Consider the following 20866-nt stretch of genomic DNA (forward strand, 5'->3'; position numbering starts at 1 on the left):
TTTGGCTGTTTTTGGTCTTTTGCTAAATTTTAGAATCATGAATGACTTCAATTTTCATTTTGTAAAAACCTGCTAGTATTTTTATTGCATTCATATTGAATAAATGGGCAAATTAAGGGAGATATGACAACTTTGCAGTATTGACTCTTCTAATCACCAAATATGTTAAAGTACTCTAGTTAGCTTTACTCTAAGTTCACTCAGTAGTGTTTTATACCTCCCTATAAAAAAGAGATCTTACTTTTCACTATTTTTTAAAATTTTATTATATTATAAATAATAGGTTTTAAAACTTTTATTTTTTATTTGTCACTGGTATATACACATTAAATCAATTCTATGTATTGAGTTAGTAGCTGGAGACCTTGCTAAATGTACCTATTATTTCTATTTGTTTATAGATAGGTTATTGTGAAATTTTTATATACACAGTTGTATCTTCTCCCAACAATTCCTTTCCAATTCTTATGCTTTCTTTTTGTCTTTCTTGCCTTATTGTACTGGCTAGAACCTCCAGTACAATGTTGAGTAGAAATGGTGAGAGTGGGCATTCTTGTTTTGTTCCCAGTCTTGTAGAAAAAGATTTTACTATCTCATTATTAAGTATTACTTTGTCATATCTTTTTTTTTTTTGCTGTTGTTTATTTTTATTAGGTAAAGACAGTTCCCTTCTAAGTTCCTTGAGATTTTTATTTATCATGAGTGCTATTGAATATAATCAAATATTTCTATCAGTTCGGTTCAGTCACTCAGTCATGTCCGACTCTTTGCGACTCCATGAACCGCAGCATGCCATGCCTCCCTGTCCAACACCAACTCCCAGAGTTTACCCAAACTCATGTCCATTGAGTCGGTGATGCCATTCAACCATCTCATCCTCTGTCGTCCCCTTCTCCTCCTGCCCTCAATCTTTCCCAACATCAGGATCTTTTCAAATGAGTCAGCTCTTCGCAACATGTGGCCAAAGTATTGGAGTTTCAGCTTCAACATCAGACCTTCCAATAAACACCCAGGACTGATCTCCTTTAGGATAGACTGATTGGATCTCCTTGCAGTTCAAGGGACTCTCAAGAGTCTTCTCAAACATCACAGTTCAAAAGCATCAATTCTTTGGCTCTCAGCTTTCTTTATAGTCCAACTCTCACATCCATACATGACTACTGGAAAAACCATAGCCTTGACTATACTTGTTGGCAAAGTATGTCTCCACTTTTTAATATGCTGAAGGGGTTGGTCATAACTTTCCTTCCAAGAAGTAAGCGTCTTTTAATTTCATGGCTGCAGTCACCATCTACAGTGATTTTGGAGCCAAAAAAAATAAAGTCTGACACTGTTTCCACTGTTTCCCCATCTATTTGCCATGAAATGATGGAACCAGATGCCATAATCTTCGTTTTCTGAATGTTGAGCTTTAAGCCCACTTTTTCACTCTCCTCTTTCACTTTCAAGAGGCTCTTTAGTTCCTCTTCACTTTCTGCCATAAGAGTGGTATCATCTGCATATTTGAGGTTATTGATATTTCTCCCAGCAATCTTGATTCCAGCTTGTGCTTCTTCTAGCCCAGCATTTCACGTGATGTATTCTTCATATATGTTAAATAAGCAGGGTGACAATATACAGCTTTGATGTACTCCTTTTCCTATTTGGAACCAGTCTGTTGTTCCATGTCCAGTTCTAACTATTGCTTCTTGACCTGCATACAGGTTTCTCAAGAGGCAGGTCAGGTGGTCTGGTATTCCCATCTCTTTCAGAATTTTCCACAGTTGATTGTGATCCACACAGTCAAAGGCTTTGGCATAGTCAATAAAGCAGAAATAGATGTTTTTCTGGAACTCTCTTGCTTTTTCGATGATCCATCAGATGTTGGCAATTTGATCTCTGGTTCCTCTGCCTTTTCTAAAACCAGCTTGAACATCTGGAAGTTCATGGTTCACATATTGCTGAAGCCTGGCTTGGAGAATTTTGAGCATTACTTTACTAGCGTGTGAGATGAGTGCAATTGTGCGGTAGTTGAACATTCCTTGGCATTGCCTTTCTTTGGGATTGAAATGAAAACTGACCTTTTCTAGTCCTGTGGCCACTGCTGAGTTTTCCAAATTTGCTAGCATACTGAGTGCAGCATTTTCACAGCATCATCTTTCAGGATTTGAAATAGCTCCACTGGAATTCCATCACCTCCACTAGCTTTGTTTGTAGTGATGCTTTCTAAGGCCCACTTGACTTCACATTCCAGGATGTCTGGCTCTAGGTGAGTGATCACACCATCGTAATTAACTGGGTCATGAAGATCTTTTTTGTACAGTTCTTCTGTGTATTCTTGCCACCTCTTCTTAATATCTTCTGCTTTTGTCAGGTCCATACCATTTCTGTCCTTTATCGAGCCCATCTTTGCATGAAATGTTCCCTTGGTATCTCTAATTTTCTTGAAGAGATCTCTAGTCTTTCCCATTCTATTGTTTTCCTCTATTTCTTTGCACTGATCGCTGAGAAAGGCTTTCTTATCTCTCCTTGCTATTCTTTGGAACTCTGCATTCAAATGGGTATATTTTTCCTTTTCTCCTTTGCTTTTGGCTTCTCTTCTTTCCAAAGCTATTTGTAAGGCCTCCTCAGACAGCCATTTTGCTGCACATAAAATATTTCTATATCTATGTAAATATTCATAAATTTTTTCTGTTAATGTGGTGAATTATTGAATGTTAAACTATACTGGTATTCATGGAATAAACCCTGCATTGTGATATGGTATCCTTTTCTAAATACTTGGACATAGAGTTTGCTAATATTTTTGTTCGAGGTATTGCATCTACGGTCATGAAAGTACTGGACTCTTATCTTCATTTTTACCTTCAGTTTTGAGGTAGAATTTTTTTTACCCATCCTGACTCCTCTATCTTCCTATATATAAACTGGCTCAATAGAGTTTGCTTCTATTATTAACTTAACAAACATTCCCAAGAGCATCCAAGCTCTCTGCCACTGGCAGAAGAAGAACTCTTCCCAAAGACAAAGCAGTACAACCCAAATCCTGCTTAACCACTCATAGGTAATGTATCCACTGACAAGTTAAAGATCCTTACCAAGCCTGTTTCCTCATCAATGAAATGGAACTGAAAAGCAAATGAGATGATACATGTGAAAGTACCTGATACAAGTGTATGCTCAGTAATTCCTCTTTCTCACTACCTCTTCTCTCTGTTGCCTAAAAACTTTTCGAACCCAGAAGAACTTTGGGTTACTTGCTTACAGGGTTTATCTGACAGTTGAGACTTAAATCTGAAAGATGAGCTAATGGATATAGAAGAATCCATTTTTTGGTTTTACTCTAAAAAACAAAGCAGAGTTATTTACTGCTCCAGCTGAGTTTTTACATACAAGCTCCTGCTGCTGCTGCTGCTGCTCCCCCCTAGTTGCTTCAGTCGTGTCCGACTCTGTGCGACCCCATAGATGGCAGCCCCCCAGGCTCCCCTGTCCCTGGGATTCTCCAGGCAAGAACACTGGAGTGGGATGCCATTTCCTTCTCCAATGCATGAAAGTGAAAAGTGAAAGTGAAGTCGCTCAGTCGTGTCCGACTCTGAGCGACCCCATTGACTGCAGCCTACCAGGCTCCCCCGTTCATGGGATTTTCCAGGCAAGAGTACTGGAGTGGGGTGCCATTGCCTTCTCCGATACAAGCTCCTAGATTTTTAAAATTAGGTAAACATAACTGGAATTTATCATCCAAAGTGCTATAATTCCTTATGCAGGGCTTCAAACTCAGGTGTAAATGGTGTATTAAACATTTGGAAGTTGTCCAGGAATACAGCCTCTCTCCCGTATATAACAATGTTTATGTAAAAAAGACAGCTTGGAAGGACACTTTTAAATAAAGTTCTTCTTTCTAGGAATTTAACCCCAGTGCTATTTGTCAATGCACAATAAACCTTTAGCCTTTAGAATAGCAATGGGGATGGGAGTTTGTGGGTGCCCTGAGGTTATGTTATTTACCTCTGAGATGAAAATCAGGTGATTGGCTAGGCTTTGTTGTTTTTGTTCAATCGCTAAGTCATGTCTGACTCTTTGTGACTCCATGAACCACGGTACGCCAGACTTTCTTGTCCTTCACTAACTCCCAAAGTTTGCTCAAACTCACGTTCATCAAGTCGGTAATGCCATCCAATAGTTTCGTCTTCTGTCAGCCCCTTCTCTTTTTGCCCTCAATCTTTCTCAGCTTCAGGGTCTTTTCCAATGAATCGACTCCTCACATCAGGTGGCCAAAGTATTGGAAGGACATCAGTCCTTCCAATGGATATTCAGGGTTGATTTCCTTTACAATTGACGGTTGGATCTCCTTGCAGTCCAAGGGACTCTCAAGAGTCTTCTCCAACACCACAGTTTGAAAGCATCACTTCTTTAGCACTCAGCTTTCTTTATGATCCACCTCTCACATCCATACATGACTACTGAAAGAACCATAGCACTGACTATACAGACCTTTGTTGGCAAAGTGATGACTCTGTTTTTTAATACACTGCCTAGGTTGGTCGTAGCTTTTCTTCCAAGAAACAAGCATCTTTTAATTCTGTGGGTCCAGTCACTATCCTCAGTGACTGTGGGGCCCAAGAAAATAAAATCTGTCACTAAATAAGTCAAGAATCAGAAATTCAGAAATATGGGTGGGAAAGGCTGAGTTTAAAGAAGGCCAAGAGCTGATAAACCCCAGTGTTGTCAGAGCCACAGGATAGGCACCACCTTATTTGTTCCCATGGTGACAGGCATGGGTGACACTAGAGTGACCCCTTAAATAACTCTGGACTTGGCTCGGGCTTTGGATGCGCAGTGGAGTAGAAAGGGCACAGCCTTGGTAGACCAGGTGATAGGCCTAGCTCTGCTGCTTACCAGCAGCTCAGTTCCCTCATCCATAACACGGAGGTGGTAATGGACCTCCCAAGTATGAGCACAGTGAGAACAGAAGGATGTTAGCTAATGCCTGTGAAGTACATGAGGCAGGGAGTGTGCTCAATAAATAGTAAAGGTTTTAATGATAATGGTAACAATGGCAGCAATGATGATGACAATGGAAACAACATCTGTAGCTTTGGGTAGAGGGGTGATGAAAGATCATCTATGAAACTACTCTGCTTACAGAAATGAGAGGAGCAGCCCTAGATAGCTCTTGTCAAATCTCCAGACTTGAATGAATCTCCAGGCCCAGACACACAGTCTTAGTTGAGAGAGCCATGTATCAACTTCCTCCAAAGCAGAGCCTGAGGCACGGACTTTGGTGCAGATGGTTTACAAAAATGATGATGCTGGAAGCAAGAGTGAAGGAGTTGAGGGATAATGGTAGGGCAGGAGAAGGAAATCTACCTAGGAGTGCATTTTGAGGTCACTGGCATCAGTGCACCTCTGAAAAGTATACAGAATGCCTTCCAGAATTATCCACCTTCCAGAATTGTCCACAAGCTCCCATGACTCTGTAGGCTGAGTTTTGTCTCTAGGAGCACTAACTTCCCTGGTCTTCCAGACACTTGATTGCTGCCCAAGCAGGCACTCAGTGCTTCAGAGAAGTAATAAGGCAGTAAATGGAAAGAGGCACAGTACACTTGAGGTGGACATTCACTGAAAGCATGAGTGTGTACTCACATCTGCCGACCATTGTGGCTGAAGTCGGAGGTAGATGGAGAGTATGTGATACGGAGCATCAGATGCGACTGCCGCAAGCCAAATCTTAGTGCAAGGACAGGTTCTTCCTGCCACGTGTGATTCACAGCTGTGAGAGCTGCCAGTAAGGCCTGTCCTCTCGTCTCCACTTCTGAGAGTGGCTACTTGCACAGGTGGTCCTTTTACTTAGCAGACCTGTCCAAGACCATCAGACCTATCCAGGATTCTCCAGCTGTGCTGTCTAATGTCATAACCACTAGATACACATAGCTATTTTAGTGGATTAAAATTATATAAAATGTCAAGCGTTCAATATGCACTCTGGCAAGGGGCTACCATGTTGGACAGCAGACTGTGGAACAATTCCATCTTCACAGAAAAATTCACTTAGAGCATCTGTAGAGTGAGCCGCCTGGGTCCAAATCCTGGTTCTACCACTTAACCAACTGGATAACTCTGAGCAAGTCATTTAATGCTTCTATGCTTTAACTTCCTAGTCTATAAAATGGGCTTGTCTCAAAGATTAAGTAAATAACAATATACAAAGCACATAGTAAAGTCTCACTAAATATTAACGATCGTTACAATTTTCCTGTTGCTAAGGCAATTCCTACATGAGGCAGGCAGTTGCTAAAGATCCTTCACTCCCAGTCCAGACCCCAAGTTTCTCGGGGCTCATCTCTGGGCTCTTAAATTGTCTTCACACTCAAGATGTCCCTGCCATGTGCCCCTGAGGCTCAGAATAGAGAGGCTTCTTTGGTCACTGCTTCTCTCTCAGCACCTTTTAAGTCTCCCACTCTGACTGCAAAAGGTGGAACCTGAACCCTGACTGCAAACTAATGTCAGGGACTTTACTGGCTGCTCCTGGGAACTTCTGTCTGTGTATCTGCCTCAGTCTGTTGCCATTTTCCCACCATTTACTCCACCACCTGTTGAGCGTCTACACCCTGCCAGTGCTGACTGCCACTGGAACAACAACTAAGCTGCCCACAGCCAGTTAGAAAATCCAGCTATCTTCTAGGACCTTGATGATTTCTAGGTATCATCAACTGATTGTGATGTACCTAGGTGTAATTTTCTTTGCTTCAATTGTGTTTTGATTTTCTTTTTATTTTTTTATTTTATTTTTTAAATTTACAATATTGTATTCGTTTTGCCATATATCAAAATGAATCCGCCACAGGTATACGTGTGTTCCCCATCCTGAACCCTCCTCCCTCCCATACCATCCCTCTGGGTCGTCCCAGTGCACCAGCCCCAAGCATCCAGTATCGTGCATCGAACCTGGACTGGCGACTTGTTTCATATATGATATTATACATGTTTCAATGCCATTCTCCCAAATCATCCCACCCTCTCCCTCTCCCACAGAGTCCAAAAGACTGTTCTATACATCAGTGTCTCTTTTGCTGTCTCGTATACAGGGTTATTGTTACCATCTTTCTAAATTCCATATATATGCATTAGTATACTGTATTAGTGTTTTTCTTTCTGGCTTACTTCACTCTGTATAATAGGCTCCAGTTTCATCTACCTCATTAGAACTGATTCAAATGTATTCTTTTTAATGGCTGAGTAATTCTCCATTGTGTATATGTACCACAGCTTTCTTATCCATTCATCTGCTGATGGACATCTAGGTTGCTTCCATGTCCTGGCTATTATAAACAGTGCTGCAATGAACATTGGGGTACATGTGTTTCTTTCAATTCCGGTTTCCTCAGTGTGTATGCCCAGCAGTGGGATTGCTGGATCATAAGGCAGTTCTATTTCCAGTTTTTTAAGGAATCTCCACACTGTTCTCCATAGTGGCTGTACTAGTTTGCATTCCCACCAATTGTGTTTTGAGTTTATTGAGCTTCTTGGATCTGTAGGTTGATATTTTTCACCAAATTTGTGAAATTTTCAGGCATTTAAATAAATATTTTATAACTCAATTTCTCTATCATCTCCTTCTGAGACTCCAGATAACTTTATGTTAAACCAGTTGTTGTTCTAAAGATCGCTGAGACTCCACTTTATTTTTTTCAAAATTTTTTCTCTGTGCTTCACTTTTGAATTGTTTCTATTACCCTATTTTTTAGTCTATGTATCTTTTCCTTTGCCATGTCATATATACAGGTATATTTTTCAGTTCTAGAATTTCCATTGGGTTTTTCAAAATAGCTTCTCTTTCTCTGCTGAGGGTCTCCATTTGTTTACTTATTAAGTCTGTCTTTTCCTAAAATTCTTGAACATATTGATAATAGATGTTTTAAAGTCCTCATATGATAATCCCAATGTATCTGTCATCTCAGGAACTTTTTTTTCTATTTTTTTTTCATGGTTATAATCATATTTTCCTGCTCCTGAACAACTTTTGATTGTATGATAGACATTGTAGGTGATATGTTGTTGAGTGGATTTGTTCTCTTTCTTTAGAGAGATGGAGTTTTAATTTGACAGTTTTAGTGATAGACCTGCTTAATTCTCTTTCAAGGCTTGTTTTCTAAGCCTTGTTAGCGTTAGTCTAGTCCTTGCTCTGGGTATAATGTCATTTTACTCCTAATATGTGGCTTTTCTAGAGTCTCACTTGAACATCCTGAATGGTTAGCAAAGTCCCTTTAATATGGGTGATTGGAATTCCTACATCTCTAGCATTGTGTGATCTCTGGAATTGCCATTCAGCTCTTAGCTTGTCAGTAGCTGTTCTCTCCTAGGCCTTTGAAGTACCCCGCCCCCACCCCACCCCCCCCCCCCGCCCCCACCCCCCCCCCCGCCCCCGTACACGTGCAGCTTAGTGTTTGGTGACAGATTTAAGTGGACTTTTATGCATATTTCTGAACTTCGCTGTGCAGCTCCCTCCCTTACTGGTATTTTTACCAGTAAATCCTATCTCAGCAGCCTCAGCTTCCTGTCAATTTAGCCAGATTGCCATTCGGGTTGTTGTGCTCTACTTTCCTGCATCACAGACTAGAAAATGTCTAGGTCACACTGAGACTCATTTCTTGTGTTTCCCTTTTCTCAGGGATCAGAGTCCTTTTCTGAAAACTGGTGCTTCATATATTTTGCCCATCAGGTTCCTCTGTCCTTGGGGATTCTCCAGGCAAGAATACTGGAGTGGGTTGCCATGCCCTCCTCCAGAGGATCTTCCCAAACCAGGGATCAAACTCAGGTCTCCAGCATTGCAGGTGGGTTCTTTACCATCTGAGCCACCAGGGAAGCCCAAGAATACTGGAGTTGGTAGCCTATCCTTTTGCCCGGAGGTCTTCCTGACCCAGGAATTGAACCAGGGCCTTCTGTATTGCAGGCAGATTCTTTACCATCTGAGCTATCAGGAAAGCCCATATTTTGTCCAGTTTTATAGTTACTTATGTCCATAGGGCTAGTCCAGTGCTATTTACTACATCAGAGTCAGAAGCATAAGTTGCATGAGCATATATAGATTTGGGAGTTATCTGTAGACAGGAATATCTTATTCTCTCCTTCATACCGCTTTCAGGATAAAATAAAAAACTTACTATGTAGACATTCATATCTCTTCAAGGTCTGCCTAGCTGATGGGCTTCATTACTGATAAGCCCTTTCTTACAAACACTCACAGAGACACACATACAGAATGCCTTGACCTCCTTTTGGTTTTTGTTATGTCTCTGGCTTCACTTTGGAACATACTGATCCCTCTGCAAAAAACACCCTCCCTTTTACCCACTAATTGCCTTTCTTAACTCCTACTTACCCTTCAGAATGGAGCTCAATTGCCGTCTCCTCCAGGAAGCCTTCTCTGGTACAGTCCGGGTTTAAGTCCCTTTATTTGCGCTTGTAGAACACTCTGATTTTGCCTTTATCAAAGCTATATTGCCCACATTTTATTGTAATTGCCCATTATGACCTGTCCTTTGTGCCCTCAATCTTACCCTCCACACTGAACGTTTCAAAGATGGGATCAAATCTGATTCTTTTCAGAGTCACCATGACCTAGCACACATTTTAGGAAACTTTTGGACCATAGCTTGCCAAGCTCCACTGTCCATGGAATTTTCCAGGCAAGAATACTGGGGTGGGCAGCCTTTGGCTTCTGCAGGGGATCTTCCCGACCCAGGGATGGAACCCAGATCTCCCACATTGCCGGCAGATTATTCACCGTCTGAGTCACCAGGGGTGCCCAATAAAGGACCAGATAGTAACTGTTTCAGGGTTTGCAGGCCAGATGGTCTCTGTTGTAACCTCTTGACTAAAACTATTATATCATGAAAGCAGCCATAAACAATACATAAATAATACATGAAATATAAAACTTTATTGGGACGAAAATAGGCAGTGAGCTGCAGCTTACTGATTGCTGACTTAGTACATAGTATTTGCCTAGTAAATGTTCATTTGATTAGTTAATAGAATAGAATATTATTATTGGAGGTCCTAGGGGAAATACAAAAGAATGTAATCAATTGCCTACATGTTTTCCTGAAACAGAAAAATGATACTATCTTAAGAGCTTAAGGAAGGAAAAAACACTAGCTAAGTAAAGAAGGCAGAATGATAGAAAGTTGATGAATTTCTGTCCTTAGTAACAGATCTCCCCATGCAGGGTTTTTTCCAGGCGGCTCTACTGAGATGGGATCATAAAAACCAGAACAGCTTGATCAGAGTGAGTTTATGAAGCACCCAAGAGCAAGAAGAGCCAGAGGGCAAGTACAGGCTATGTCCTAGGCAGCGCCCAGCAGCAAATCTAGAGGAGCCACGTTCTATGGCCAAATCCAAAGGGTCAGAAACCAGGCAGATTCTGGAACTGAGCTCAGGGTGAGAAGAGCCAGGGCAAGAGGGAAGTGAGAGCCAAGACAAGCTTTATGAGCAGGGTTGGCAGGGCAACAGTGCTTTTCTATTGATCACTGGCCAGGTGGCACCTGGGTAAGTCTGGGTGGGTTGATATTGGTCTTCTCAGGAAAGTTAAGTGACAGAGCCATCTATTAAGAGTAGATGGGGAGAGGAGGCTAGTACTTAGAAAGCAGAGGAACTGTGCTGTAGCTACAATAACAAATTCTGTATGAGTCTAACCAGTTCCCAAAGATTTGCTAAGATAGGATGGGTGAGACCAAGAGTGGATAACAGGAGGTTGCAGCAAACTAGTCCTCAAGGTTGCAAAACATTCTCCAGTGAAGCTATGAATGAGTGTCAAGAAAATGAATGGTTGGCTTCTGCAGGATTGAGATTGGCAAGGAAATGCAGCCACTGGCAAAGCAGTCTAGGAAATCTGGGCTGTCACTGGATAGCTACCATATGCAGAACACCTCGAAGAATCCATCTACTGTGCAACATGCCTCCTCCTACACCAGACAAAAGGCCAGACATGGTTCTTCTTTCATCAGCACTAGGCTTCTAGGCATCATTGTGAATCCCGTAATTTACCATCTACTGCTGACAGCAGAAAAGATGTCAGAAGTAAGATGAGTGCACCTATGTCCTTCTGGAGTGGCTTTTCAGGCTGATGCACACACCTGGCTAGCTAGCAATATCTCAGACTCACATGTCTAATCATTTCCTCCCAGCTTTCCACCTGCCTCTGTCACATCTATGCCCCATCCAAGCTACTGGGAGTAACCATCTAGACCCAGCTGCTGGAGCCAGAGAGAGGCTGGCTAAACCAAGGAGCTGTGGCCTTACTTGAGAGTCAAAGAGTTGCTGATAGTGCCTGTTTTCCTGCCTTTACCCTGAGGATGAAGCCCAAGTGTTAACTAGGAACCCCAGTGGTGGTCCCACTGAGTGTTCCTTTAAGAAAGTCATGAGCATTTACTTTGTCCCCTTCTCCCCAGACCTCCTGATACCTGGAGCCTCTCACCCTCTCATCCCTTATTTCCTGGAGAATGGAGGATAAACTTGTCTGTGTCCCAACTAACTGGGGTCTGCTTAGCACCTCATGCTGCCAGCCCCAGACAACGGTGTCCCATTTAGATGACTCCCTACCATTTTTTTCAGACTCAGTTTCCTGCATCTAACATTCCTGTCGTCTCTTCCCACCAGTTCTAGTTCAAACTGCTAGTTCAGTTCAGTTGCTCAGTTGTGTCCGACTCTTTGCGACCCCATGAATTGCAGCATGCCAGGCCTCCCTGTCCATCACCTACTCCCAGAGTTCACCCAAACCCATGACCAACGAGTCGGTGATGCCATCCAGCCATCTCATACTCTGTCGTCCCCTTCTCCTCCTGCCCCCAATCCCTCCCAGCATCAGAGTCTTTTCCAATGAGTCAACTCTTCACATGAGGTGGCCAAAGTATTGGAGTTTCAGCTTTAGCACCAGTCCTTCCAATGAACACCCAGGACTGATCTCCTTTAGAATGGACTGGTAGGATCTCCTTGCAGTCCAAGGGACTCTCAAGAGTCTTCTCCAACACCACAGTTCAAAAGCATCAATTCTTCAGTGCTCAGCTTTCTTCACAGTCCAACTCTCATATCCATACATGACCACTGGAAAAACCATAGCCTTGACTAGTCGGACCTTTGTTAGCAAAGTAATGTCTCTGCTTTTTAATATGCTGTCAGGGTTGGTCATAACGTTCCTTCCAAGGAGTAAGCGTCTTTTAATTTCGTGGCTGCAGTCACCATCTGCAGTGATTTTGGAGCCCCAAAAAATAAAGTCTGGCACTGTTTCCACTGTTTCCCTATGTATTTCCATGAAGTGATGGGACCAGATGCCATGATCTTCGTTTTTTGAATGTTGAGCTTTAAGCCAACTTTTTCACTCTCCTCTTTCATTTTCATCAAGAGGCTTTTTAGTTCCTCTTCACTTTCTGCCATAAGGGTGGTGTCATCTGCATATCTGAGGTTATTGATATTTCTCCCAGCAATCTTGATTCCAGCTTGTGTTTCTTCCTACCCAGCATTTCTCATGATGTACTCTGCATATATGTTAAATAAGCAGGGTGACAATATACAGCCTTGACGTACTCCTTTTCCTATTTGGAACCAGTCTGTTGTTCCATGTCCAGTTCTAACTGTTGCTTCCTGACCTGCATATAGGTTTCTCAAGAGGCAGGTCAGGTGGTCTGGTATTCCCATCTCTTTCAGAATTTTCCACAGTTTATTGTGATGCACACAGTCAAAGGCTTTGGCATAGTCAATAAAGTAGAAATAGATGTTTTTCTGGAACTCTCTTGCTTTTTCGATGATCCAGCGGATGTTGTCATTTTGATCTCTGGTTCCTCTGCCTTTCCTAAAACCAGCTTGAACATCTGGAAGGTCATAGTTCACGTATTGCTGAAGCCTGGCTTGGAGAATTTTGAGCATTACTTTTCTAGCGTGTGAGATGAGTGCAATTGTGTGGTAGTTTGAGCATTCTTTGGCATTGCCTTTCTTTGGGATTGGAATGAAAACTGACCTTTTCCAGTCCTGTGGCCACTGCTGAGTTTTCCAAATTTGCTAGCATATTGAGTGCAGCACTTTCACAGCATCATCTTTCAGGATTTGAAATAGCTCAACTGGAATTCCATCACCTCCACTAGCTTTGTTCGTAGTGATGCTTTCTAAGGTCAAACTGCTAACCTATCTCCAAATCCGATTCCCTTTGGTCCCATGGCTTCCAGAAGCTTTTCTGGCTTTGACCCACCACATTCAGATTTAATTTGACTAGCTGGTATCTTTTGAGCCCATTTTATGTGTTGCTGCTGGTGCTGCTGCTAAGTTGCTTCAGTCGTGTTCAAATCTATGCGACCCCATAGACGGCAGCCCACCAGGCTCCCGCATCTCTGGGATTCTCCAGGCAAGAACACTGGAGTGGGTTGCCGTTTCCTTCTCTGATGCATGAAAGTGAAAAGTGAAAGGGAAGTTGCTCGGTTGTGTCTAACTCTTTGCGACCCCATGGACTGCAGCCTACCAGGCTCTTCCGTCCATGGGATTCTCCAGGCAAGAGTACCAGAGTGGGGTGCCATTGCCTTCTTCTTTTCATGTGTTAACCGTCTTTAATTCATGGACATCAGCCTCAGAAAGGCACTAGGAGGCTGGTCATGTCAATATCCCTACTTTACAGATGAGGAGACTGAGTTGAGAGTGACTGACTAACTTATTCAGTCTAGAAAGTTTCAGATTGGAGACTGGAATACACACATGTTTGATGCAAAAACTGGAGCTTTTTACTTCACCAAGCTGACCCCTGTAGACTGTCCAGTCCTCCCTGATTTTACTGGCTCACACATCTGCTCCCATGTTCCCGTTTCCTCTCCTAAGCCAGGCCATACACAACTCAGCCAGGGATGGTGATGGATCTCCTGTTTGGTCTCTTCACCCTTGGGCCCTCTCTCCTCCCTCTGGCTGGCATGTGCTTCCAAAGATGTGAAGTAGTGGGTGGGGGAGAGGTGGGCTCTGGCACTAGATAGACCCAACTTTGAATCCCAGCATCTTCAATCATCTGCTCTGGTGATCTGGGGTTAACTCATTTCATCTCTTTAAGTTTCCTCATGTGAAAAGTGGAAATTGAGATAGCACTTGTATCCAAAAAAAAAAAAAGAAAGAAATTTCTTTTTTGATTAATTTAAAAGCATATGCTACATATGAGAATTTCCTAGGAATTCCCTGGTGGTCCAACGGCTAAGACTCTGAGCTCCCAATGCAGCAGCCCTGGGTTCAATCCCTGGTCAGGAAGCTAGATTCCACATGCCAAAATTAAGACCCAGTGCAGCCAAAAAAAAAATAAAAAAATAAAAATTTCCTAATGTCTGAATATGTCATAAAAGTTCTTTTAAATAAATATTTGCTATGAAGGGAGCTGAATTTTCCCTGGTAGTTCAGTTGGTAAAGAATCCGCCTGCAATGCAGGAGACCCCGGTTCAATTCCTGGGCTGGGAAGATCTGCTGGAGAAGGGGTCGGCTACCCACTCCAGTATTCTTGAGCTTCCCTTGGGCTCAGCTGGTAAAGAATCCGCCTGCAATGCAGGAGACCTTGGTCCAATCCCTGGGTTGGGAAGATCCTCTGAAGAAGGGATATGCTACCCACTCCAGTATTCTGGCCTGGAGAATTCCATGGACTGTGTAATTCATGGGGTCGCAAAGAATCAGACACGACTGAGAGACTTTTCACTTTCACTTTCATGAAGGGAGTTCTTTGTTAACTTTAGTTCATTGTTTGAATCTCAGAAAGCATTTTTTCCCATTGACATAATGTTATAACAGATTATAAAGCAAGCTCACAATTATGTCTCTCCATTATATATTTGAGCTACTAAACAATTCTATTAGGTTTGAAAAAAAGACTTTTCTTTCTTGAGTATTTCATGTGACAATATCGGTCAAGTCCTTGGCACAGTTCCTGTCATGTAGTAATGACTCCATACGTGTAAACTGTTGTTGTTATGTCATTCTTGCCAGAAGAAAATTTCCGTTATATTTCTCTCTCTCCTGATGCCAGTTGCCACAGTGGGCACGCATCACTCTCCACAACCTGGCCCTGCCTTTGTTTTTCATCTTATCTCTTTGTCTTCTAACTCTCTATTCCACTAAACAGTCTCCATTTCCTGACTTCTCAGGAAAAGAGCATGTGTTTTAGGGCCGGTGAACTTGGATTTGAACCCCAACTTGGCCCTCTTGCTAGCTCCTCTGTGAGCTTAGGTAGGTTCCTTAACATCTCTTCATCTGTAGGATGACAGTGAAGTTGTAACGAGGGTTACACCTAGGAAAGCGTTGTGCCTAACACCTGTGTGTTAGTCACTCAGTCGTGTCCAACTCTTTGCAATTCCATGGACGATAGCCCGCCAGACTCCTCTATTCATGGAATTCTCCAGGCAAGAATACTGGAGTGGGTTGCCATTTCCTACTCCAGGAGATCTTCCTGACCCTAAAAATAGATCTTATCTATTTTTAATAGAATTCCTGCTCCTCCTGTCCTGCCAGTTTTCCCATGGGAGTCTCCTTCCAAGGCGGGAGTGTCCTTGCTCCTCTGCTTCTTGTGGATGCCCCTGTGCTTTCTGTCTATACAAACACAGAGACTTTGTTTTGTCCAGTTCTTTAAAGTTTTTATAGTTCTCTCCCAGGCCGGTCCTATTAATTTGCACAACTCTGAGAAACAGTCCAGTTTAGTAATTATTCTATTTTTAAAAGGTGAACTGAGGCTCTGAGAGATGGAATAACTGATTCATGGTCACGAATGGAGGTCTGGAGCCTTGGTCTTCTGCACTGTGGCCCTCCCCCCAAGCCATCCTGCCCATATGTGACTGCCACTCACCTGAATTCCTTGTTATTTCTAACAGTGCACATTGTCCCATGACTGCCTGCCTTGTATCCCCAGGAAGGATGCAGTCTGCCCCCTTACCCTGCCTTGCGAAATATCTATTATGTGGTTAATGTCATTCAAGGTCCTAAAATTTAAATAAATGTGGTATGTTGCAAGACCATTGCAGAAAACCAACAACTGTGTTGACTAGAAGGTTGAACTGATACTCTGACATTTTAGTCAAGAGTAAGACATCTCATTCTTGAGGTACTTGTTTCTCTGTAAACGTGCGTTTAGACTCTGAATCCCTGAATTTGGAGTTACCTACTCCATCTCCTGTGTTCCGTGTTCTTGTGTCTAGAACTCTGACCATGCTTGATTGTAGGTAATCTGCTGACCCATCCATTTCCCCTCCCCGAGGCTGTGAGTCCCTCCAGGACAAGCACCACGTCCAAGTCCTGTCAGTGCCCCGGGCCTGCCACAGTGCTTGGCACCTAGTAAATGGAAGTCCAATGAATAAATCAGAAAGAGCCATCTGGCCCGTCCCCTCATCCCCCTGTGATTTTGCTTGTTCCTATCCTCTTACCTTAGTTCGCATTATGTATTTCTTATCTCTTATATTGAATCAAAGGCAGGTTCATATTTTACTCATTTTTGTACCCTCCCAAACAACCAGGGAAGGAAGAAACCATCTTTATTGAGAGTCTATTGTGTGCCAGTGATTGCACATATATTATGTTAAAAATTGCATTTAATTCTTATAACAGGTTGATAAGGCAGGCATTATCATCCTTGAATTACAAAAGAATGAGCTACGAATCAGGGAAATAAAGTAATTGGAATTTGGTCAAGTTTCCACAGGTAGTAAGTGTCAGTGCCGGAACCTGAATCCCTGTCTGCCAGCTCTGAGACCCAGGCCTTTCTTTTTTGTTGTTGTTCCGTGTTTATTTTTTAACAGCCTGCAGAAGAGCTGAGCGCTTTAGCCCAGTAGGAGTTGGGAAGTCTGCTGAACTGAGACTTGAATTTAATCACATTGAATCAAATCTGTGCAAGCCTGCTGCCCAATTCTTCTAGCACGTACACTGCCCCCTTTGTATCTGATTATTTGGATGAAATGCTTCAGGGAATAAGTGCTAAGCATCCACAGTGCATCAGGCTCAGGGCTGGGCACCTGGGCATACAGTGCTGAAGACAGCCTTCCTCAGGGAGCCTACAATCTAGTGGGAGAACACACATGGAGTGGGGATCGTAAATACGGTCTGTGCTGATAGAACACACTGGTAGTGGGGAAAGGAAAGGGGATGGGTAAGATAGGGATTAAGATACCCGAAATAGGTAAGCAAGAAGTGTCTATTGTACAGCACAGAAAAATATAGCCATTATTTTTTAATAACTATGAAAATGTTGAATCAGTGTGTTGTATACCTGAAGCTAATGTAATATTGTAAACCAACTATACTTCCAGTTTTTAAACTGTGATCTGGCTAAGGGGAGACAAAAGACAAAGGTTTAAATCATTCTAGGGAGGTCTTGGGAGGCTTCTGGGTAAATCAGGAAAGAGGAATGAGTGGCCGAGATGAGGAAAGCACAGAGGGAACAGCATGTGCTAAGCCACTGAGGTACGAAATTACACGTAGAATGGGTCTGGAACAAGGGGATATTTTGGTGAAACAGAACAGGGGATAAGTGAGATACTGGAACTGGTCTCCCTGTGTTCATACCATGAACCAAACATCATGACTGATTCTGACCCTTGCCCCTACACAAGCAGTGCTCTTGGCCTAGATGATAACCAGAGCATGCTTCCCAATCAGAAAGTAAATTAGAGAAATGGCTGGCAACACCTCCATCTGTCTTCTCTAGGGATGCGATGGACAAACACAGTGTTAGCATTTCCCTGATGTATGGGAAACAATAAGCCAGCAGCTGGGCAGACCCACATGGTGATGTTGTCTGCCTGGATCATGTCATCTCTCAGCAGACCAGGCAGGTAGCTTTGCGCCCACGCTCTTGATGCGCCCCTGGAGCAGAGGGCCCTGGAGTAGCAGGTGGGAGATGTGAACAAGATCCAGTCCTGTTCAGAATCACTTTCTTAAGTAGTGGGGGGTAGAGTGGAAAGGTCTGCCCACCCTGAGCCAGAGGGTTGGAAGCAGCAAACATCAGTTGGATCCAACCAGTTCAAGTTTCCCTCTTTGCTGTGCCCAAAAATATTCCTAAACTGGAGATTTTAAAAACCCAGCCAAAGAATAGCAGACAACTGAGCCAACATTATAACGAATTGTATGTAACAGTAATCAGTATGCATGTGTGCGTGCGTGCGTGCTAAGTCACTTCAGTCATGTCCGACTCTGTGACCCCATGGACTGTAGCCTGCCAGGCTCCTCTGTCCATGGAATTTGCCAGGCAAGAAGAACACTGGAGCGGGTTGCCATTTCGTCCTCCAGGGGATCTTCCCGACCCACAGATTTAACCTGGGTCTCTGATGTCTCCTGCATTGGCAGACGGGTTCTTTCCCACTAGTGCCACCCAGGAAGCCCAGTAATCAATATATATGTATTTATATTCATCATGTGCCAAAATAAATCAGGCGTGGTGTTGGCGTTGACTTTTCTCTCCTCTTTTTCCTCCCCCTTGAGACTCTGAAAAATCCTCAGGCCAAGTTCTGCCTTGGTCCTGCCCAGACATTATTCTGTTCTCCCTCTGTGTCATAATCTGCAGGAAAATGACTGCAGTCATTATCCTGGGTGATCTTCAGCAAACCACTATGGACTAGTCATGTCCTTGTACCCAAACCACCTCACGCATCCTTTCACATGGCTAGCCTGCCTGCCCCTCACCTTGGAAGGTACATAAAAGCCAGCAAAAACCAGCAGTGCTTATTCCCAGGAATGATTAAGCCTAATTTCCTACTCACTCCCTTTACCTTTTGCTCAGTGCCCACCTCCCCAGCTCCACACTCCAATTTTGCCCACACTGATGCATCCTTCACACTGCTATCTGGATGATTTATCTAAAATTCAAATGTGGTTGTGTCATTCCCCTGCTCAGAACCCTTCAATGGTTTCAGACCCTTTAAAATGACATCTGAACTCCTGAAGCATTTAGAACAAGGTTCTCCATGGGCAGGCTCCTTCCCACTTTCCTGGCCTCATTTCCCAACTCTCCCTTTGACACTCTGTGACACAGCAATGCTAAATTACTTATGGCTCCCCAAACACACAATGTGACTTAATGTTTCTGAGTCTGCCAGAAATAGTCATTCCTCTCTGTTCTGTCTTACAAATCTGCTCAGCATTTAAACCATCTCTCAACTTTCTTCTTCTCTGAGATTCTTTCAGACAGGAGTCATCATTCTGGGCCAGCTCTGTCTCCTGTTTAGACATCTACCCATTGCCCTGTCTGCATATGCCCAAGACTTACTTGCTTACAGGGACTGTCTTACTCATGCAGAATAGCACAGGACCTAACAGAGCATGTGCTTAGCCAACACAGGTTGGATCCTTGTCCAATTACACCTCCCCATCCCCGAAGAGACTTGTGTTTTAGCCACAGCCACACTGATACCTACATCTAATTGGCTTTTCCAGGTCGGGCCAATCACTGGTCTGCAATCATCGGCGGATCCCACTCCAAGAATTACGTGCTGTGGGAGTATGGAGGATATGCAAGCGAAGGCGTCAAACAGGTTGCAGAATTGGGCTCTCCAGTGAAAATGGAGGAGGAAATTCGACAACAGGTAAGAAAAATAATCCCAGAATGTCTAAAACTCAGACATGCCCTCAAGCATCCTTTAGCTTTCTTTCCCAGGGACTCAAAACTTATAGGACAATGTGCTGGAAAATTGGTACTGTAGGAAGTGAAATCTATTTGCTGAGTTTCAGAGTGCTGATGTTCAGTTGAAGACACAGGCACAAATGTTCGTCTTGTTGTCTCACATCTTCCCTGACTGCATTTGTTGTTTCTCGAGCTTGTGCTAAAAGCTGTTGCTATGGCTGCATTGTTGGAATATCACATCTTTCTCCTGAGGGTCAGTGTGGTGGGTTACTTTGATTCGTGAGAGGGTTGGGGGAGTGACATTTACATGAAGCTAAAATCACCATTTCCAAAAAGAAACATTTGTTTATTGACAGATGGTTTTTGCCCCTATGTCTTGAGGTGTTTGATAAACTAGTCAGTAATTAATCAAAATCATTAGAAGCTGAAGCATCTTTAATGTATTGATACAGTGTACCATCTCATGCGGGCCCAGGAGTCAGGTATTATCTAGGCCCCCTTTCACAAAAATGAGGGATAAGGGAGAAATAGTCTACCATTCTTTTCTATTCGTTGGGAAGTACCATCATCCATCATCAAAAGCACTAGAAAGAGGTTGATGAGGGATCTTGAAAGAAGAGCTGTGGTTTGTTGAAGGCCATTCACAGGCTGAACTGTGGGGAGGAGACAGTCCAGCTTTGGCCATCACTACCCACAAAAGCCCTTTGGGCCTCAGAGAGCTGGGTAGCGAACCACATCTCACTGCTCATAAGTGTACAGGGGGAAGGGAGGAAAGAGCCAAGCATGCTGGGAATGTGGTCGTTTCCAGAACAGGCCACTGTGAGGCTGCTGCCCTGCCTGGGCTCCTGCCCCATGTCTCCTGAGCCCGTACAGGGGGCCCTGTGTCTCACGGTGTGTGTATGTGCAGCAGGGCACGCAGAGCTGAGGCCCCCAGTCCTTCCCCCTGATGTCTACCATCTGGCCTCCAAGCTCCCACAGACCCTAAACTGAACACAGCAAAGGCCACCTGATTCCTGCTATAATCCTCTGAGGAATTCTTTTGGCCCAGCATCCAAAAACACCCAGGAATTAGCTTATGTTTCTCATTAATTTGATTTAAAGCCTTTCTCCATTTTCAGAAAAAATTGTTTAACCCAGCATTTCAAGATAGTGCGCTATTCATCACGAGTTTATCTTACCAATGACTTAGTGTTTCTCCGACTCTGGCCGCCATGCCTTGTCACTGGTATTGCTCATTTAGGCTACAGCACAGCCACATTCATCTGCAAAGTCATGAAG

General features: G+C 43.3%; 1 protein-coding gene across 1 annotated transcript in view; it reads left to right on the forward strand.

Annotated features, from left to right (window-relative positions):
• Window positions 1-20866, forward strand: part of SPON1 (spondin 1) — a 306130-nt gene that overhangs the window by 154561 nt on the left and 130703 nt on the right. The window contains exon 6 of the mRNA XM_027563341.1: window positions 19402-19550. Coding sequence (XP_027419142.1) covers window positions 19402-19550 — 149 coding nt within the window. The remainder of the gene's footprint in view (window positions 1-19401; window positions 19551-20866) is intronic.

The sequence above is a fragment of the Bos indicus x Bos taurus genome, chromosome 15 (assembly GCF_003369695.1).
Source record: "Bos indicus x Bos taurus breed Angus x Brahman F1 hybrid chromosome 15, Bos_hybrid_MaternalHap_v2.0, whole genome shotgun sequence".
In the NCBI taxonomy this organism is placed as follows: Eukaryota; Metazoa; Chordata; class Mammalia; order Artiodactyla; family Bovidae; genus Bos; species Bos indicus x Bos taurus.